A 14,018-nucleotide genomic window follows, 5' to 3' on the forward strand; every position below is an offset into this window, starting at 1 on the left:
AAAACACACACATCACCCCGACAAGCCTGCTGGGGGTCTTTGCACCCGGGGCCGCGGCTCCTGGGGCAAGGCTGCCCCCCCCCACACTGCCCCCTGACTGGTGGAGCTCAGGCAGCGCCATCTGCCATGGTTTCTTCCCAGCAGTGACCTCTGTCTGGCACCGCCCCATTGGCTTGACCACATTTTCAACTGTTTCCTTCCCCTAGGGAAGAAGCTTCGTGAGGGCAGGGACCTCGCCTATGTCACTCATGACTGAATCCCAGCAGCAGAACAGTGCTGGCCGCATAGAAGGCGCTCAGGAAAAATGGATGAATGAGGGGCGCCTGGCTGGCTCAGTCAGAAGAGCATGAGACTCTTGACCTCGGGGTCGTGAGTTCAAGCCCCACGTCGGGTATACAGAGTACTTAAAAGTAACTAACTATACTTAAAAAAAAAAAAAAAAAAAGGATGAATGAATGGAAATCCCAGCTCCAAGCAGAGACACCACAGTAGTCTGGGAATCCCTGGCCTGCCAGCTTCACAAGGTCTGGAAGTTTTCAAGGGGCACCGGGGAACGGGAGGGGGTGGGGAGCTGGATCCTAGAAATAATGGCAGATCCCGGTGAAGGAACACTATTCACGACAGGGGGAAGTCATCTTGAACTCTACCTTAATTCTGAGAGGCGCCTGCCCTTTACCTCCACCCCCCACCCCAGGCCAGCCCCAGGCCTGCCTCGCCAGACCCGCCAGACCCGGTGGCCACCGCACCCACTCCACCACAGGGGCCCGGCCAATGAGCCACCTCCCCTGTGCTTTTGAAAGGGGATCCAGCCAGGAATGGTTACAGGAGCTCTCCGAGCAGGCTGTGAAGGGCAGGGGCAGCTGGGCGGCCTGACTATTTGGGGCTCTGCAGGCCGGGTTCCCTCCCTTCGCTGTTCTGTGCAGGGGCCCAGAGTCCAGCCCTGGGACTCATGCCCGACCAGGACTCACGACCCATCCCGGAGCGGTAGGAAATGGCTTGATTCCTGGGGGTGCGGGGGGGGGGGGTCACTGTTCTCACAGACATAATGCCCCATCCCTCCCTGCCCTGCCTCTCCCCAACCCCTCAGCCCTCTGTCCCCCAGGAATGGGGCAGAAACTGTTCACAAGTGGCCAGAGGCCAGGGATGAGGGCAAAAGGGCACTACATCATGTGCCCAGAGAGACAGGCCTGCAGGGTAGGGGCGGGGTGGTGGTTGGACTGGCCTGCCCAGGGAGGCCACTCTGTGGGGGCCATCTGATCCTACCAAGTGGGACCCCCGACCCAGAGCTGTCCCCCTCGGCCCACTTCCTGCCACTCTGCCTAAAATGCCACCACTTGAGAAACCATGCTACACAAAGCATGGGGAATTCAGGAGCCCAACGTCAGCTGGGCTGCCACCAACTCCCAGTGACCTTGGGCTTAGCAGCTCAGTTTCCCTCCTGCACAACGGAGTCAGGCGGTAGGTCCTGGATGATCTCTGGGGGTGCCCTGGGACCCATGCGGGCGGGGTAAGGCCGTCCTCCTCACACTACCCCCGACAGGGGGCCCGGACCTCGTACAGAGTGAAGTGCTTTGCAAGGGGGGGGGGGGGGCCGGGCGCACGGGGGAGGGGGGCGTGGCTGTGAGTGGAGGGGTCCATACCGGGGCATACGAGGCCTTAACTTCCCCGGGCCTCCCGGGCGGAAGACGCTGCGGGCGGGGTGCTGTCCAGCCGGGGAAGGCCCACGTGGGGCCGCCCTCGCCCCTCGCGCCCCCCTCCTGCTGACACTTACATTTTGCCTCCTTCCAGTCGGTGGAGGTGCTCAGGTCCACCTTCGCCGCCATGGCCAGGGGGGCCCAGGTGCGCACCCCGGCTCTCCTCTCCGCCCCACCGCCGCCGCCCCCCAAGCCCCAACTCCCGCTGGGGTCCGCGCGCCGGGGCCGCAGGCGCCCAGGGACGCCGGGGGGACCGCACGCGCTGCTGCGGGTCCGCGTGGCACCCGCCGAGGGGCCGGGCCAGGGGCGCGGGACGCAGAGCAGCTGCCCCGCCGCGCGCAGCTGTGCCAGGCGGCCGGACACTTGGCTCCGCAGAGACATGAGCGGGCGGCGCGGGGCGGCTCCCCGCCCACTTGGACTCTATTTACGGTGCTGGGAGAGTCTCTCCCTGAGCCGCTCGGGACCCGGTGGTGTGTGCACGCCCGCGGCGACCGGCTCCGAGCCGGCGGGCCGCGCGGCCAGAAACCCCGAGCGCGCCGCTGGGCACCCTGGAACTTGTAGTCCCGGCCGCCCGACGGGCCCCCGCACTCGTATACACACGTGCGCGCCCCGCCCGGACCCCGCGGGCTCCAGGCGCCCGGGATCGCGCCGCGCGGGAGGCTCCTGCTTCTCAGGGGGTCGCGCGGTGGCCTGGCGCCCCCTCGGGGCTCGCCGCCAACTTCCCGGTCTGTGGGGCCGCCCGCCACCCCCAGCGCGGCCCGGGCCCGCCTCTGCCCTCGGCCCCGGCCCCGGACCCTGGGCGCGGCCGCACCCCATCCCGCCCCCCATTCCGCCGGAGCCGCGGTCCCGGCCCGCCCGGGGGGAGGTGACAAGCAGCGCCAACGGGTAGGTCCGGTTCGGTGACTTTCCCCAGGCAGCTGGGCGGGGACGCGGCTGGAGCCAAATCGAGAGCAGCCTGGGAGGCAAGGGGTGGAAACAGTGGAATGGGAAGGCAGAAAATTAGATTTCCAGGAGGCGTTCTCGGTGGAAGAATTGGAGGGACGTTTTCTTTGTATTTTTTTCTCTCATGTTTTACGAAGACGATGACGATAGATTTTTAAAAAATATAAATATGCTTGTTTTTCTGTGCTTTTAATATTATTTGATAAATATAACAGGTATTTTTACAACCTGAGGAAGAGCCAGGGTCCCGGAGAAGGTTCCAGGACCAGCTCGCCACACTGGGGTCCACAGGCCTCTCGAGACTCGCTTCTTGAGCTGTAATTTTTTTTTAAGTAGGCTCCCCGCCCAATGTGGGGTTTGAACTCAGGTCCCTGAGATTAAGCGTGGCATGCTTTACTGACTGAGCCAAAAGCAGGCGCCCCAGGGCTATCAATTGAGGAGAAGACAGGGCTCAGGGCTTAGGTCTGGCTGGCTGCAGGCCTCCCGGGTGCGGGATATGGCAAGAACCCTGGGACAGGGCTGTGGGGACAATCACACAGTGAGCTGCGTGGTTACAGCTGGCACCACCGGGAGGACCAGCACAGACCTGCCTGCAGGGAGGAGGCGGTGGTCAGCCTGGGACGAGGGTGGAGAGGGCAGATGAGAAGCCAGGGGCCAGGAACGAAGGGCCAAGGGTCCCCAACTCTCCAGGACCACTAGTGAGGCCTGCACGCTCTCTGGAAAAGGCCAGCAGGCTGTGGTAGTCAGGCCCCCAGAATGGAGGTCACGTCACCACTTATCACTTCTCCTGTAAGTCAGCAAAGCAAGAAGGGCCCTGCCAACTACCAACTACAACCCGGACAGCAACCATTTACCGGACGCTAGGTCCCAACTGGCACTGAACTAAGAGCCCTGCTTCCATTTGCTGTACCTCCATGAACTTGTGATGTGCTCCCAACGGCCAGGTGAGGCAGCCCTGCCCCAGGGCACGGATGAACACCGGCTGGCGGTCCACGTGGCCGATGAGGGTCGGAGCCCAGACTTGGACCTGGTTGGTTGGTTCTCGTCTGTGGTCCGGAAAGCAATTACGCAGATGTCACCGATTCAAAAAATGAAGCGTGTGGCTGACTCCGTGTATTTTTTTTATTATTATTTTTTAATGTTTATTTCTGAGAGAGAGAGACAGACAGACAGACAGAGGATGAGCAGGGGAGGGGCAGAGAGAGAGGGAGACACAGAATCAGAAGCAGGCTCCAGGCTCTGAACTGTCAGCACACACGGGGGACTCGAACCCACAGGCCACAAGATCATGACGTGAGCCAGTCAGACGCTTAACGGACTGAGCCACCCACGCCTGCCCCCGATGTATTTTTTTTTTTCACTGGTGTAACAAGTCTCAGCAACTGTAGTGGCTTAAACTATATACAATGTATTATCTTTTTTTTTTTTTTTTATGTTTACTTATTTTTGAGAGAGAGACAGAGTGTGAGCTGGAGAGGAGGAGCAGAGAGGGAAACACAGAATCCAAAGTAGGCTCCAGGCTCTGAGCTGTCAGCACAGAGCCCGACGCGGGGCGCGAACTCATGAACCTCGAGATCATGACCTGAAGTGAAGTGGGCGCTCAACCGACTGAACCACCCAGGCGCCCCACAAATGTATTGTCTTAACATTCTGTAGGACAGCAGTCTGACAGGGGTCTCAGTGGGCTAAAAATCAAGGTGTTAGCAAGGCTCTGTTCCCTTCTGGAGGCTTTTTTTTTTTTTTTTTTGGTCTTTTCCAGCTTAGGATGAGGCACCCGCATGCCATGGCTCACAGCACCTTTCTTTCATCTTCAAAGCGCACGATGTTGCCTCTCCCCAACCGTGCTTCCATAGTGGCCCTTGCCTGTGACTCTCTTCCACTTCCCCATTTTCAAGGACCTTGTGATTATTACCTGCCCCACCAGGATAATCCATGACAAGCTCCCTCCTTGAAGTCTTCTGATTAGTAACATTAATTCCATCTGTAACCTTGATTCCTCTTTGCCATGTAAAAGGCTCCAGGGAGGAGGATGTGGACATCTTTGGAGAGCCATTAGTCTGCCTACCGTACCCTTCCTGGCGTGGTCTGGGGAAGAGGATACAGGGAGAGACAGGGGCCTCAGCCATAGAAAATCTTGGTGCCCAATCAGGAGGCTGCCTTTCTGCACAGAGCATGAAATCTACATCCCCCACAGCTAGGCCTCTGAAGTGCCCGGCACACCCTGGGCATCTGTACCAGTCCACACCCTGGGCATCTGTACCAGTCCTTCTGTTTCTTTTGCTGGGATTCAGCTCTGTTCTCACATGGCAGCCAGGATGGAGAAGGTTTCAGCTCACAGCCCCCCACGTCTGGTCTAAGAGAGGCCTGGGCCCTGCACCCCTGGGTGGATGTGGCCAGGGAAGCATGGTTCTGCCCCGGCAAGGCAGGACCTCCTTGTGGAGTTTGAGCTGGATCTTTTGAAAAAGGTAAAATGTTGCCAGCTATCAAAGATGTGTATGTGTCCGAGGTATTCCAGGCAGAGGGATGCATAGGAGGAAAGGCACGGAAGTCCACGGAATGCCGAATCTTCCAGCAGGGCTATAGTGTCGGATTTCATCAGCTGAGGATCTCTAATGTTGGAGAGGGGCTCTCTCGTGCAGAGAAAAGCTAGCAACTGCTGCTTGTGTTTAAATTAATACTGTATTTATTAAACTTATAAATTAAAAAAAGAACTCGTTTTTCTTAAACAGCCAAGTGCAACTTGCAAATCTAGTTTTCTATTTATAAATCTACTAATTTTGTATAAAAATAAGAACAATTACTTTCACTTATTCTTTGATGAATATTTAATTAACTCATAGGTTCAACAGATTAATTTCTAAAAATGCATACCAATTACAAACTTAGGTAATTAAATTCCCTAATAGATTTTAAACTACATTTTACAGAGATAAAACAGCTGATCTTCTCAAACTCAACAGAGGAGACCTACCCATCTAACAAGGATATATATAAGTATTTCAAACAAGGATGCTTTCTTTCTTTTTTGTTCTTTTTTCTTTAATGTTTATGTATCTATTTTGAGAGAGAGAGAGAGACAGAGACAGAGACAGAGAAAGAATCCCAAGCAGGCTCTGTGTTGTCAGCAAAGAGCCGGTCTCAGGGCTCAATTTCAGAAACCCTGGGATCATGAGCTGAGCTGAAATCAAGTGTCAGACACTTAACTGAGCCACCCAGGCACCCCTTTTGTTCTTTTTTCTTTACACCCTGAGAGGGGCTGTGGGATGAGGGCACTCTGTCCCTCCCCGCACCTTACTCTGCCCTCCCCCGCCAAACATTTTTTTCTAATCAGTTACGCAGTTCCTATATACTAATAGATTACGCTTGTAAATATCATAAATCAATTATCTTAAATGTTCAAATGCTGTTTATAAACTTAGATCCTTTTGTACGGTGTCAGTTATCCATTGCTGCATGATAAACTACTGAAAACTTACTGGCTTAAAATGATCGCCAGGGCGGGGTGCCTGGGTAGCTCAGTGGGTTGAGCGTCCGACTTCAGCTCAGGTCATGATCTCACAGTCCCGTGAGTTCAAACCCCGTGTGAAGCTCTGTGCCGACAGCCCAGAGCCTGGAGCCTGCTTCGGATTCTGTGTCTCCCTCTGTCTCTGCCCCTCCCCCACTTGTGCTCCCTCTCAAAAAGAAATAAGCATTAAAAAAATAAATAAATGTAAGCCGATTTGACAACAAATTATATTCATAAAAAAATAAAACGAATAAAGAAACTTTAAAAAATATGGAAATCCCCCCCCCCCCCACCAAATAGAGAAATTAATAATAATAACAACCAGGGCATAGAGTCAGCAGTTTGGTCTGGGATAAGCTGGAAGGTTCATCTGCTGGACTTGCCTGGGTCACTCTTGTGGCTTCAGGCCTGTGACAACCTAACTGGGGCGGGGGTCCCAGGATGGCCTCACTCCCATGCTGGCAGTTGGTGCTGGCTATCAGCCAGGCCCGTTGGTTCTGCCCCACAGGCCTCTTATCCTCCAATAGGCTAGACAGGGGCAGCTTCACGGCATGCTGGTCTCAAGGACATGCTCCAAGAGGGTGACCACTGACGCTGCAATGCCTCTCAAGGCCTGACCGGGAAATCACACTACATCACTTCCACCACGTTCTCTTGTTTGATGTGGGTCACAAGGCCGGCCGAGATTTGAAGACATGAAAAAAGAGACACAATCTCTCTCTTTTTTTCATATTTATTTATTTTCGAGAGAGAGAGAGACAGAGCACAAATGGGGGAGGGGCAAAGAGAGAGGGAGACAGAATCCAAAGCAGGCTCCAGGCTCTGAGCTGTCAGCACAGCACCCGATGCAGGGCTCGAACCCACAGGCCACAAGATCGTGACCTGAGCCAAAGTCAGATGCTTAACCGACCCAGCCACCCAGGAGCCCCGAGGCGTGACAGCTTAATTGGGAGGAACAGCTGAATCTCCTTGCAAAGGCAGGCGTACGGGGATGGGAGGAATTATTACAGCCATTTGATCTAATTAAAACCAGAAATCAGGGGCACCTGGCTGGCTCAGTCGGTAGAGCATTCGACGCTCCATCTTGGGGTCATGAGTTCGAGCCCCACGTTGGGTGCAGAGAGTACTGAAAAAAAAAAACACCTCACAAATCAAATGGGACCGATTGACTTAAGTGTCTCAAAACCTTAAATAAACACTCCGATATTGGCACGATGTAACCAAACTTATTCCTAAACTTATCCCTTGGTATTCCTGAATACCAAGATTCTGGGTTTGCTTTGCCGGCTTCCGGCAAGCATCTCAGGGTTTGCTGAGCCACCAGAAGAACAGATTCCCCATGACAGCAGGGCTGAAGGCACAGGGGAATCCGGGACCGCAATATAGTGAGGGTTTCCTGCTACTAGTCTGAAATTTAAGAGCAGAGCAGGACCCAGGTCTAAAGGGACCCCCAAGCCCATTCCTCTCTCCAGGAGCTTACCTGTACAGCCCAGTGCGTCCCTCTTTCCTGACAGTCCCTCAGGTTTCAACTCGACCCCACTTTTACCAGGTTGCCTTCCTTCTTTTTACCGCTTCAACGCAGGTGGGGGAGCCCCCGTGCCTCCCAGGTCCCCCTAATATCTTCACTGTGTGATCCCAGTTTTGTGCCTCCCTCCATCCAGGTTGTAATGCTGTCTTCGTATTTTGCTTTATCACCTGCCTACGTTCCATTTTACTGCCTGTGTCATTGGCCAGTATTGCACAGTCATTATAATGGGAGGCGTCAAAGGGAAGACTGGATTATGAGGTTCCAAGTGTCCAGCTTGGGTAACTATAAATCACGGGCCTGGACGGCAGAGGGCGCCCCTCCCCGATTCCTCTGGGGGCGGGTCTGTCGTCTGGAGAGGGTTGCAGGCCTTAGCTGTCCCCCACCCCCTCAGACTTCAGAGAAGGCCTGGGAAGAATGTGGATGCCGAGGGGACCCTTAGCTTGAAGCATACAAAAACCTCGACTAGTAATGTGGGGCTCAAACCCACAACCTGGAGACTCGCAGGCTCCACCACGGACTGAGTCAGCCAGGCGCCCCAACTGTAACAAATTTAAACAACACAATGGAAAGCAAAGGCCCCATGGGGTGCCTGGATGGCTCAGTCGGTTAAGTGGCTGAGGCTGACTTCGGCTCGGGTTCACAAATTTGAGCCCAGCATCAGGCTCTGTGCTGACAGCTCAGAGTCTGGAGCCTGCTTCAGATTCTATGTCTCTCGCTCTCTCTCAAAAATAAATTTAAAAATGTTAAAACATTTTTATTTAAAATTTTTTAATATTTATTTTTGAGAGAGAGAGAGACAGAGAGAGAGAGAGAGAGAGAGAGAGACAGAGCATGAGCGGGGGAGGGGCAGAGAGCAAGGGAGACCCAGAATCAGAAGCGGGTTCCAGGCTCGGAGCTGTCAGCACAGAGCGCGACGCGGGGCTCGAACTCACAGACCGTGAGATCATGACCTGAGCCGAAGCCGGACGCTCAACCGTCTGAGCCACCCAGGCGCCCCAAAACGTTTTTAGAAACAAAAATCAGGCTGTTAGGGTGAGCCGTAACCCAATCTGAGTAGTGTCCTTGTAAGAAGGGGGAAGTTGGACACATGGAGACACACGGAGGAAAGACCATGTGAGGTCACAGTGAGAAGGCAGCCATCTGCAAGCCAAGGAGAGAGGCCTCAGAGGAAACCAGATCTGCCAACACCTTGATCTCAGACTTCCAGAACTGTGAGAAAATAAATTTCTGTTGTTGAAGCCACCAAAAGCTGTGGTATTTATTTACGACAGCCCTAGCCGACTAAATACAGCCCCCTCTCCCCATCCCAATCCACACAGGTATGTATCAATTTTGGTAGTCAGCTAGGTAACCTTCTAGTCTCTTTCCGCGCATTTATAATCGTATATGAAGATACACACGCACAAATTTCTTTCTTTTCTACTTCTTTTCTTTCTTTCTTTCTTTTTTTTTTTTTTACAAAAATAGGATTTGGCCATACACACTGTTCCACAACTAACTTTCTTCATCCCACAGTACATCATGGGCATGTTTCCATATCAGTAGCTCCGCAAGCATTCTCTTTTAAAATGTTTATTTATGTTTTGAGAGAGAGGGAGACACAGAGCACAAGTGGGGCAGGTGCAGAGGGAGAGGGGGACACAGAATCCGAAGCAGGCTCCAGGCTCTGAGCTGTCAGCACAGAGGCCGACGCGGGGCTCAAACTCACAGACTGCGAGATCATGACCTGAGCTGAAGTCACATGCTTAACGGACTGAGCCATCTAGGCGCCCCCGAGCATTCTTTTTAATGCTCACAAATATTCCATTCTCTGGGGCAGCATCCTGTTTTCTTTCTTTTTCTTTCTTCTTTTTCTTTCTCTCTCTTTCTTCCTTTCTTTCTCTTCCTTCTTTCCTTCCTTTCCTTTCCTTTCCTCTCCCTCTCCCTCTCCCTCTCCCTCTCCCTCTCCCTCTCCCTCTCCCTCTCCCTCTCCCTCTCCCGTTCCTTCTCCCTCTCTTTCTCCTTAGCTCAAACAACAGAGGTTTCTTTTCTCACAGTCGTGGAGGCTGAGAATCCTCGAGTAGGGTGCCAGCATGGCTCAGGTTCTGGTGAGGACACTCCACATGGCTTACAGATGGCGGCCCTCTTGCTTGGCCTGCTGGCTTGTCCTTACACGGCAGAGAGACAGAAAAGAAGCCCTCCAGGGTTTTGTGTTATGAAGGCGTGAATCCCATCACAAGGGCCACCTTCCAAAGTCTCTGCCTCCAGGATCATGACAGTGAGGGGTGAGGGTTTCCGCACAGGAATTTGGGGCACGCAATTCCGTCCCGAGCAAGAGGCAGCATCCCAGCACCCTCCACGGATGCACATGGTTATCATCCCTTTGGCTGTCACAAACGGGGCTGTGATATACACCCTTGCGCCACCAGGCTGGGCTTACCTGGGGGATAAATTCCTAAGGGTGGAATTGCTTTTTTATTTTGAACTGATGTTGCTAAGTGTACCTTCCCACCGGCCAGATATGAGCGGGCCCGTTTCCCCACATTCGCTATCTCCACCACTTGGTAGCTCTCGAGAAACCGGTGGTGGAAAGGAGACGGTGAGCTTGTGACATCTGGTTCTGCGGGGAACCAGCCATTTGGTCCAGAGGATGAGCAGAATCGGGAGCGAAGAAGTCCGGGGGAAAAAAAAAAAAACATCCGAGAGCCCCTCTCGGAAAGGCCAAGGGACCCACAGTGGGAGCCAAAGGGTGACAGGTTTCGTTCGCTCATTTGCCACATGCTTACAAGTGTGCACATCGTCCCAGGCCCCAACTTCACCCAGCAGTGAACAGATCACCGGCCCTGCCCTCCTGGAAGCCACGTCTAGTGCAGGAGACACAAAGTAACCAAGTCACCTAGTACAAGTCATTTCAGGCAGCGCTTGGAGCTGCCGAGAGAGAAAGAGAGAGAGAGAGAGAGTTCAAAGAGCGGAAAAGGGCCAGAGAGGCCGAAGCCTGTGGAGGTGAGGGGAAAGGGGGAGGACCGAGTGCCACGTGGGGTGTGGATTCCACACACTGGGACACCTCTGGAGGGTGTATTGGTCAAGGTTGAGGACCAGCTGACTTTTTTAAATTAAAAACATTTTTTTTAATGTTTATTTTTGAGAGACAAGAGAGACAGAGCATGAGCTGGGGAGGAGGAGAGAGGGAGAGGGAGACACAGAATCCGAAGCAGGCTCCAGGCTCTGAGCTGTGAGCACACAGCACGATGCGGGGCTCGAACTCACCGACCGTGAGATCATGACCTGAGCCGAAGTCGGACGCCCAACCCACGGAGCCACCCAGCGTCCCCAGGACCAGTTGCTTTTTAAGGGTGCCTCTCGGCAGCCTGAGAAACAATGGCACTGGGACAAGGAGTTGGGACAGAGCTGGAGAGGCGTGCACGGAACAGGCACAGCTCTGTATCAACAGGATTTCTAGCATCAGCAGAGAAGAAGGAAGCAGAGAAACAGCCCTTGGGGGGCGGGGGGGACCCTTCTGGTTATGTATTGTGTGACAAACTACCTTAAGCTACTCTGGTTTGACGGCGGGAAACAACAGCCATTTGATTGAGTCTCGTGATCTGTGGGTTAGGGCTCAGCTAGGGGATTCTTCTGTTCCAAGTGGCCTCGCTGGGGACACTGTGTGGTACTCAGCAGGAGATGCCGCTGGGCTGGAGGGTCCAGTATGGCTTCCCTCTCATACCTGGGCTGGACTGGCTGAACAGCTGGGGCCTTCCGTGTGGCTAGCTTGGGGTCCCTTAGCCAGTCAACCATGGCAGCCTTGGGGCAGTCAGACTTCTGACATGGGCAGCACAGGGGCTCCAAGAGGGAGTGTCCCAAAAGACAGGAGGAGGAAGCTGGCAGTTTTATAAGGCTTGGAACCTGGCGCAGTGACACTTCCGGTGTATTCTATCGGTCAAAGTGATTGCAGAGGCCACCGAATTCAAGGGACATGGACTCCCTTTCAACAGAGGGAAGTATCCGTGAACTTGCACTATCCTTATGTCCCAGAATGCTCCTTCACAGCCTTCTCTTAGTGTTGCCTGTCATATTATGTGCCCTGATCAATTTATTAATTTTTTGAGAGACAGAGAGCAAACAGAGGAGGGGCAGAGAGGGAGAGAGAGAGACAGAGACAGACAGAGAGACAGAGAATCCAAAGCAGGCTCTGCACCATCACCACGGAGCCCGACGTGGGGCGTGAACTCATAAATTGTGAGATCACGACCTGAGTTGAAATCAAGAGTCAGATGCTTATCCCCCTGAGCCACCCAGGCGCCCCACGCCCTGATCAATTTAAATCTGCTTTGCCGTGTAGCAGGCTTCACTCCCAAGTTTCAACCAAGCTCAGTCGTGCAAGAAATATGTCTCGTGTTTCCTTAGGTAAGACTTTCTCAGCCTCAGTTCACTCGGGACCACGTAGTTGCAGGGAGCTGGCCTGTGCACGGTAGGATGTTCGGCAGCATCCCTGGCCTTCACGTTGTGACGATCACAAATGTCTCCAGGGATACCTGGGTGGCTCAGTGGGCTAAGCGTCTGACTCTTTGGTTCAGGTCACGATCGCGGGGTTCGTGAGTTCGAGCCCCGTGTTGGGCTCTGCGCTGACAGCACGGAACCTGCTTAGGATTCTCTCTCTCTCCCTCTCTCTCTGCCCCTCCCCTGCTTGCACGCGCTTTCTCTCAAAATAAATAAATAAACTTAAAAATTTTTTTTTTTTTTTTAATGTCTCCAGACATTGCCCAATGTCCTCTGGGGGCAAAATCGGCCAGGTTGAGAACCTGAACCTTGGGACCAACCCATTCTGACTCCAGCTCCCTACCCAGCCCCCTCCCTACCCAGCTTGTGAGGAAACGTTACCCCGGTTACGACAAGGATTCTCGTCGGGGGATCTCGGGTTGCGGGGGGAGAGTGTGTGGCACCCTAACCCTTAGGACCTCCAGTCCACTACCATGGCTGTTGTCAGTGTCCTCACTGGGCTCACCTCCACGGTTCCCTGAATCCAAAGAAGCTCTCCTCCCACCCCCCAACCCAACCCCGTACCTCGCAGAGGATACGGCCTGTGAGCACAGGCTCTCTCACGTGACGTCCTGCAAAGTTGTCCCCTCTGACTCTGGTCACCCGCTGGCTCAAAGTTCCCCAATCGAAGCTAGAAGACGGCTGGAGAGTCTGTGGGTCTATGCCCAGCTGACGGGGTTTGCTGACAGACCGGACGTGGTTGTGGAAGACGGGGGTGAAGGACACCTCCAGAGTTTTCAGCGTGAACCAGTCCGAGAATAAGGAGGACATTGATGGGAAGGAAGTCAAGGGAGGGACGATTTGGGGGGAGAATATTGGGAGCTCCGATTTGAACACATCGGGAAGTCCATTAGCCACCAAGTGGAGACATTAAGGAGACAGCGGGGTGGACAAGCCTAGAACTTGGGAGCAAGATCTGGGCTGAAGATAGAATTGTGGGAGTCATCTGAGACGGTATTTATAGCTACGAGACTGACTGAGATTACCCTGGGAGGGAACGTCAGTGGTGAGGTCCCAGGCTCGGCTCTGGGGCTCTCATACGAATAATTATCAGATAATAATTACCATCATTTTATTCTTTGAAGCATCTGGCACGCTGCCTGGCTCCGTAGACAAGTTCACTGAATGGAACAGAATGCCGTGGCACTTTACTTCCCCCCCACACTCTCCCTGCTCCTCAGGATTTAGATTCTACCTCAGCAGGAGAGCAGGGAGTTAGAATCGCTCGGTTAAGTGCGCGTGAAAATATTCTTTAGGCATTTTTCAGAATCCGGAATGCAACTCTGCTCTCGCTTGCTTGCAGAAGGAAAATCAGGCTGTCTTAAATTCCCCCTCCAAAGTGAAAGTTCTTACCAAAACAAAATTCCACGTTCCACAGACCCCAAGAGTTCTGAGCTGCAACGATTCCCTAACCCACATGCTCTGGAGTTTGCTGAGCTCCAGCTCGTTTTCCTTCTTCTGATAGCGGGAGAATTTTTAATTTGGGGGGGGGGGAGGGTGCCGTTCTGCAGAGAATTTGGCCACACACGTTTACTCCTTCAGTCTCTCATTCGCTCCAGGATCTACGACCTCAGAATCGACTCCAAAGACAGGCTTCGGCATCTTGCTCCCCACCCTTGAGAGCAGATAGCACCAAAATAGCAGCATGAATCACTCGGAAACTGTCATGTAATGCACGGGCCAGGACACCCTCTGCGGCACAGCTTCTGCTTGTGTTCCAGGAATCTGGGGAAGGGGACACTGGCGGACTGCATCACCGCCTCCCCATCCCACTCGAGAGAGCTCTGGATCTACAAAGAGATTTGAAGAAGCCCAAGTCGGTAAAAAATTGTAA

The 14,018-nt window shown here is 53.7% G+C and overlaps 1 protein-coding gene across 1 annotated transcript in view; it reads right to left on the minus strand.

The window, feature by feature from the left end:
• MACROD1 (mono-ADP ribosylhydrolase 1) overlaps window positions 1-2,145 on the minus strand; it is a 141,680-nt gene extending 139,535 nt beyond the window's left edge. Inside the window, 3 exon segments of the mRNA XM_047071408.1 lie at window positions 1,772-1,859; window positions 1,862-1,945; window positions 1,947-2,145. Coding sequence (XP_046927364.1) covers window positions 1,772-1,859; window positions 1,862-1,945; window positions 1,947-2,075 — 301 coding nt within the window. The 5' untranslated portion in view covers window positions 2,076-2,145.
• Between the last annotated feature and the right edge of the window lie 11,873 nt (window positions 2,146-14,018).

This window comes from Lynx rufus, unplaced genomic scaffold (assembly GCF_022079265.1).
Source record: "Lynx rufus isolate CCGP_SWC_20201006 ecotype Redwood Valley unplaced genomic scaffold, mLynRuf1.p SCAF_9, whole genome shotgun sequence".
NCBI lineage: Eukaryota > Metazoa > Chordata > Mammalia > Carnivora > Felidae > Lynx > Lynx rufus.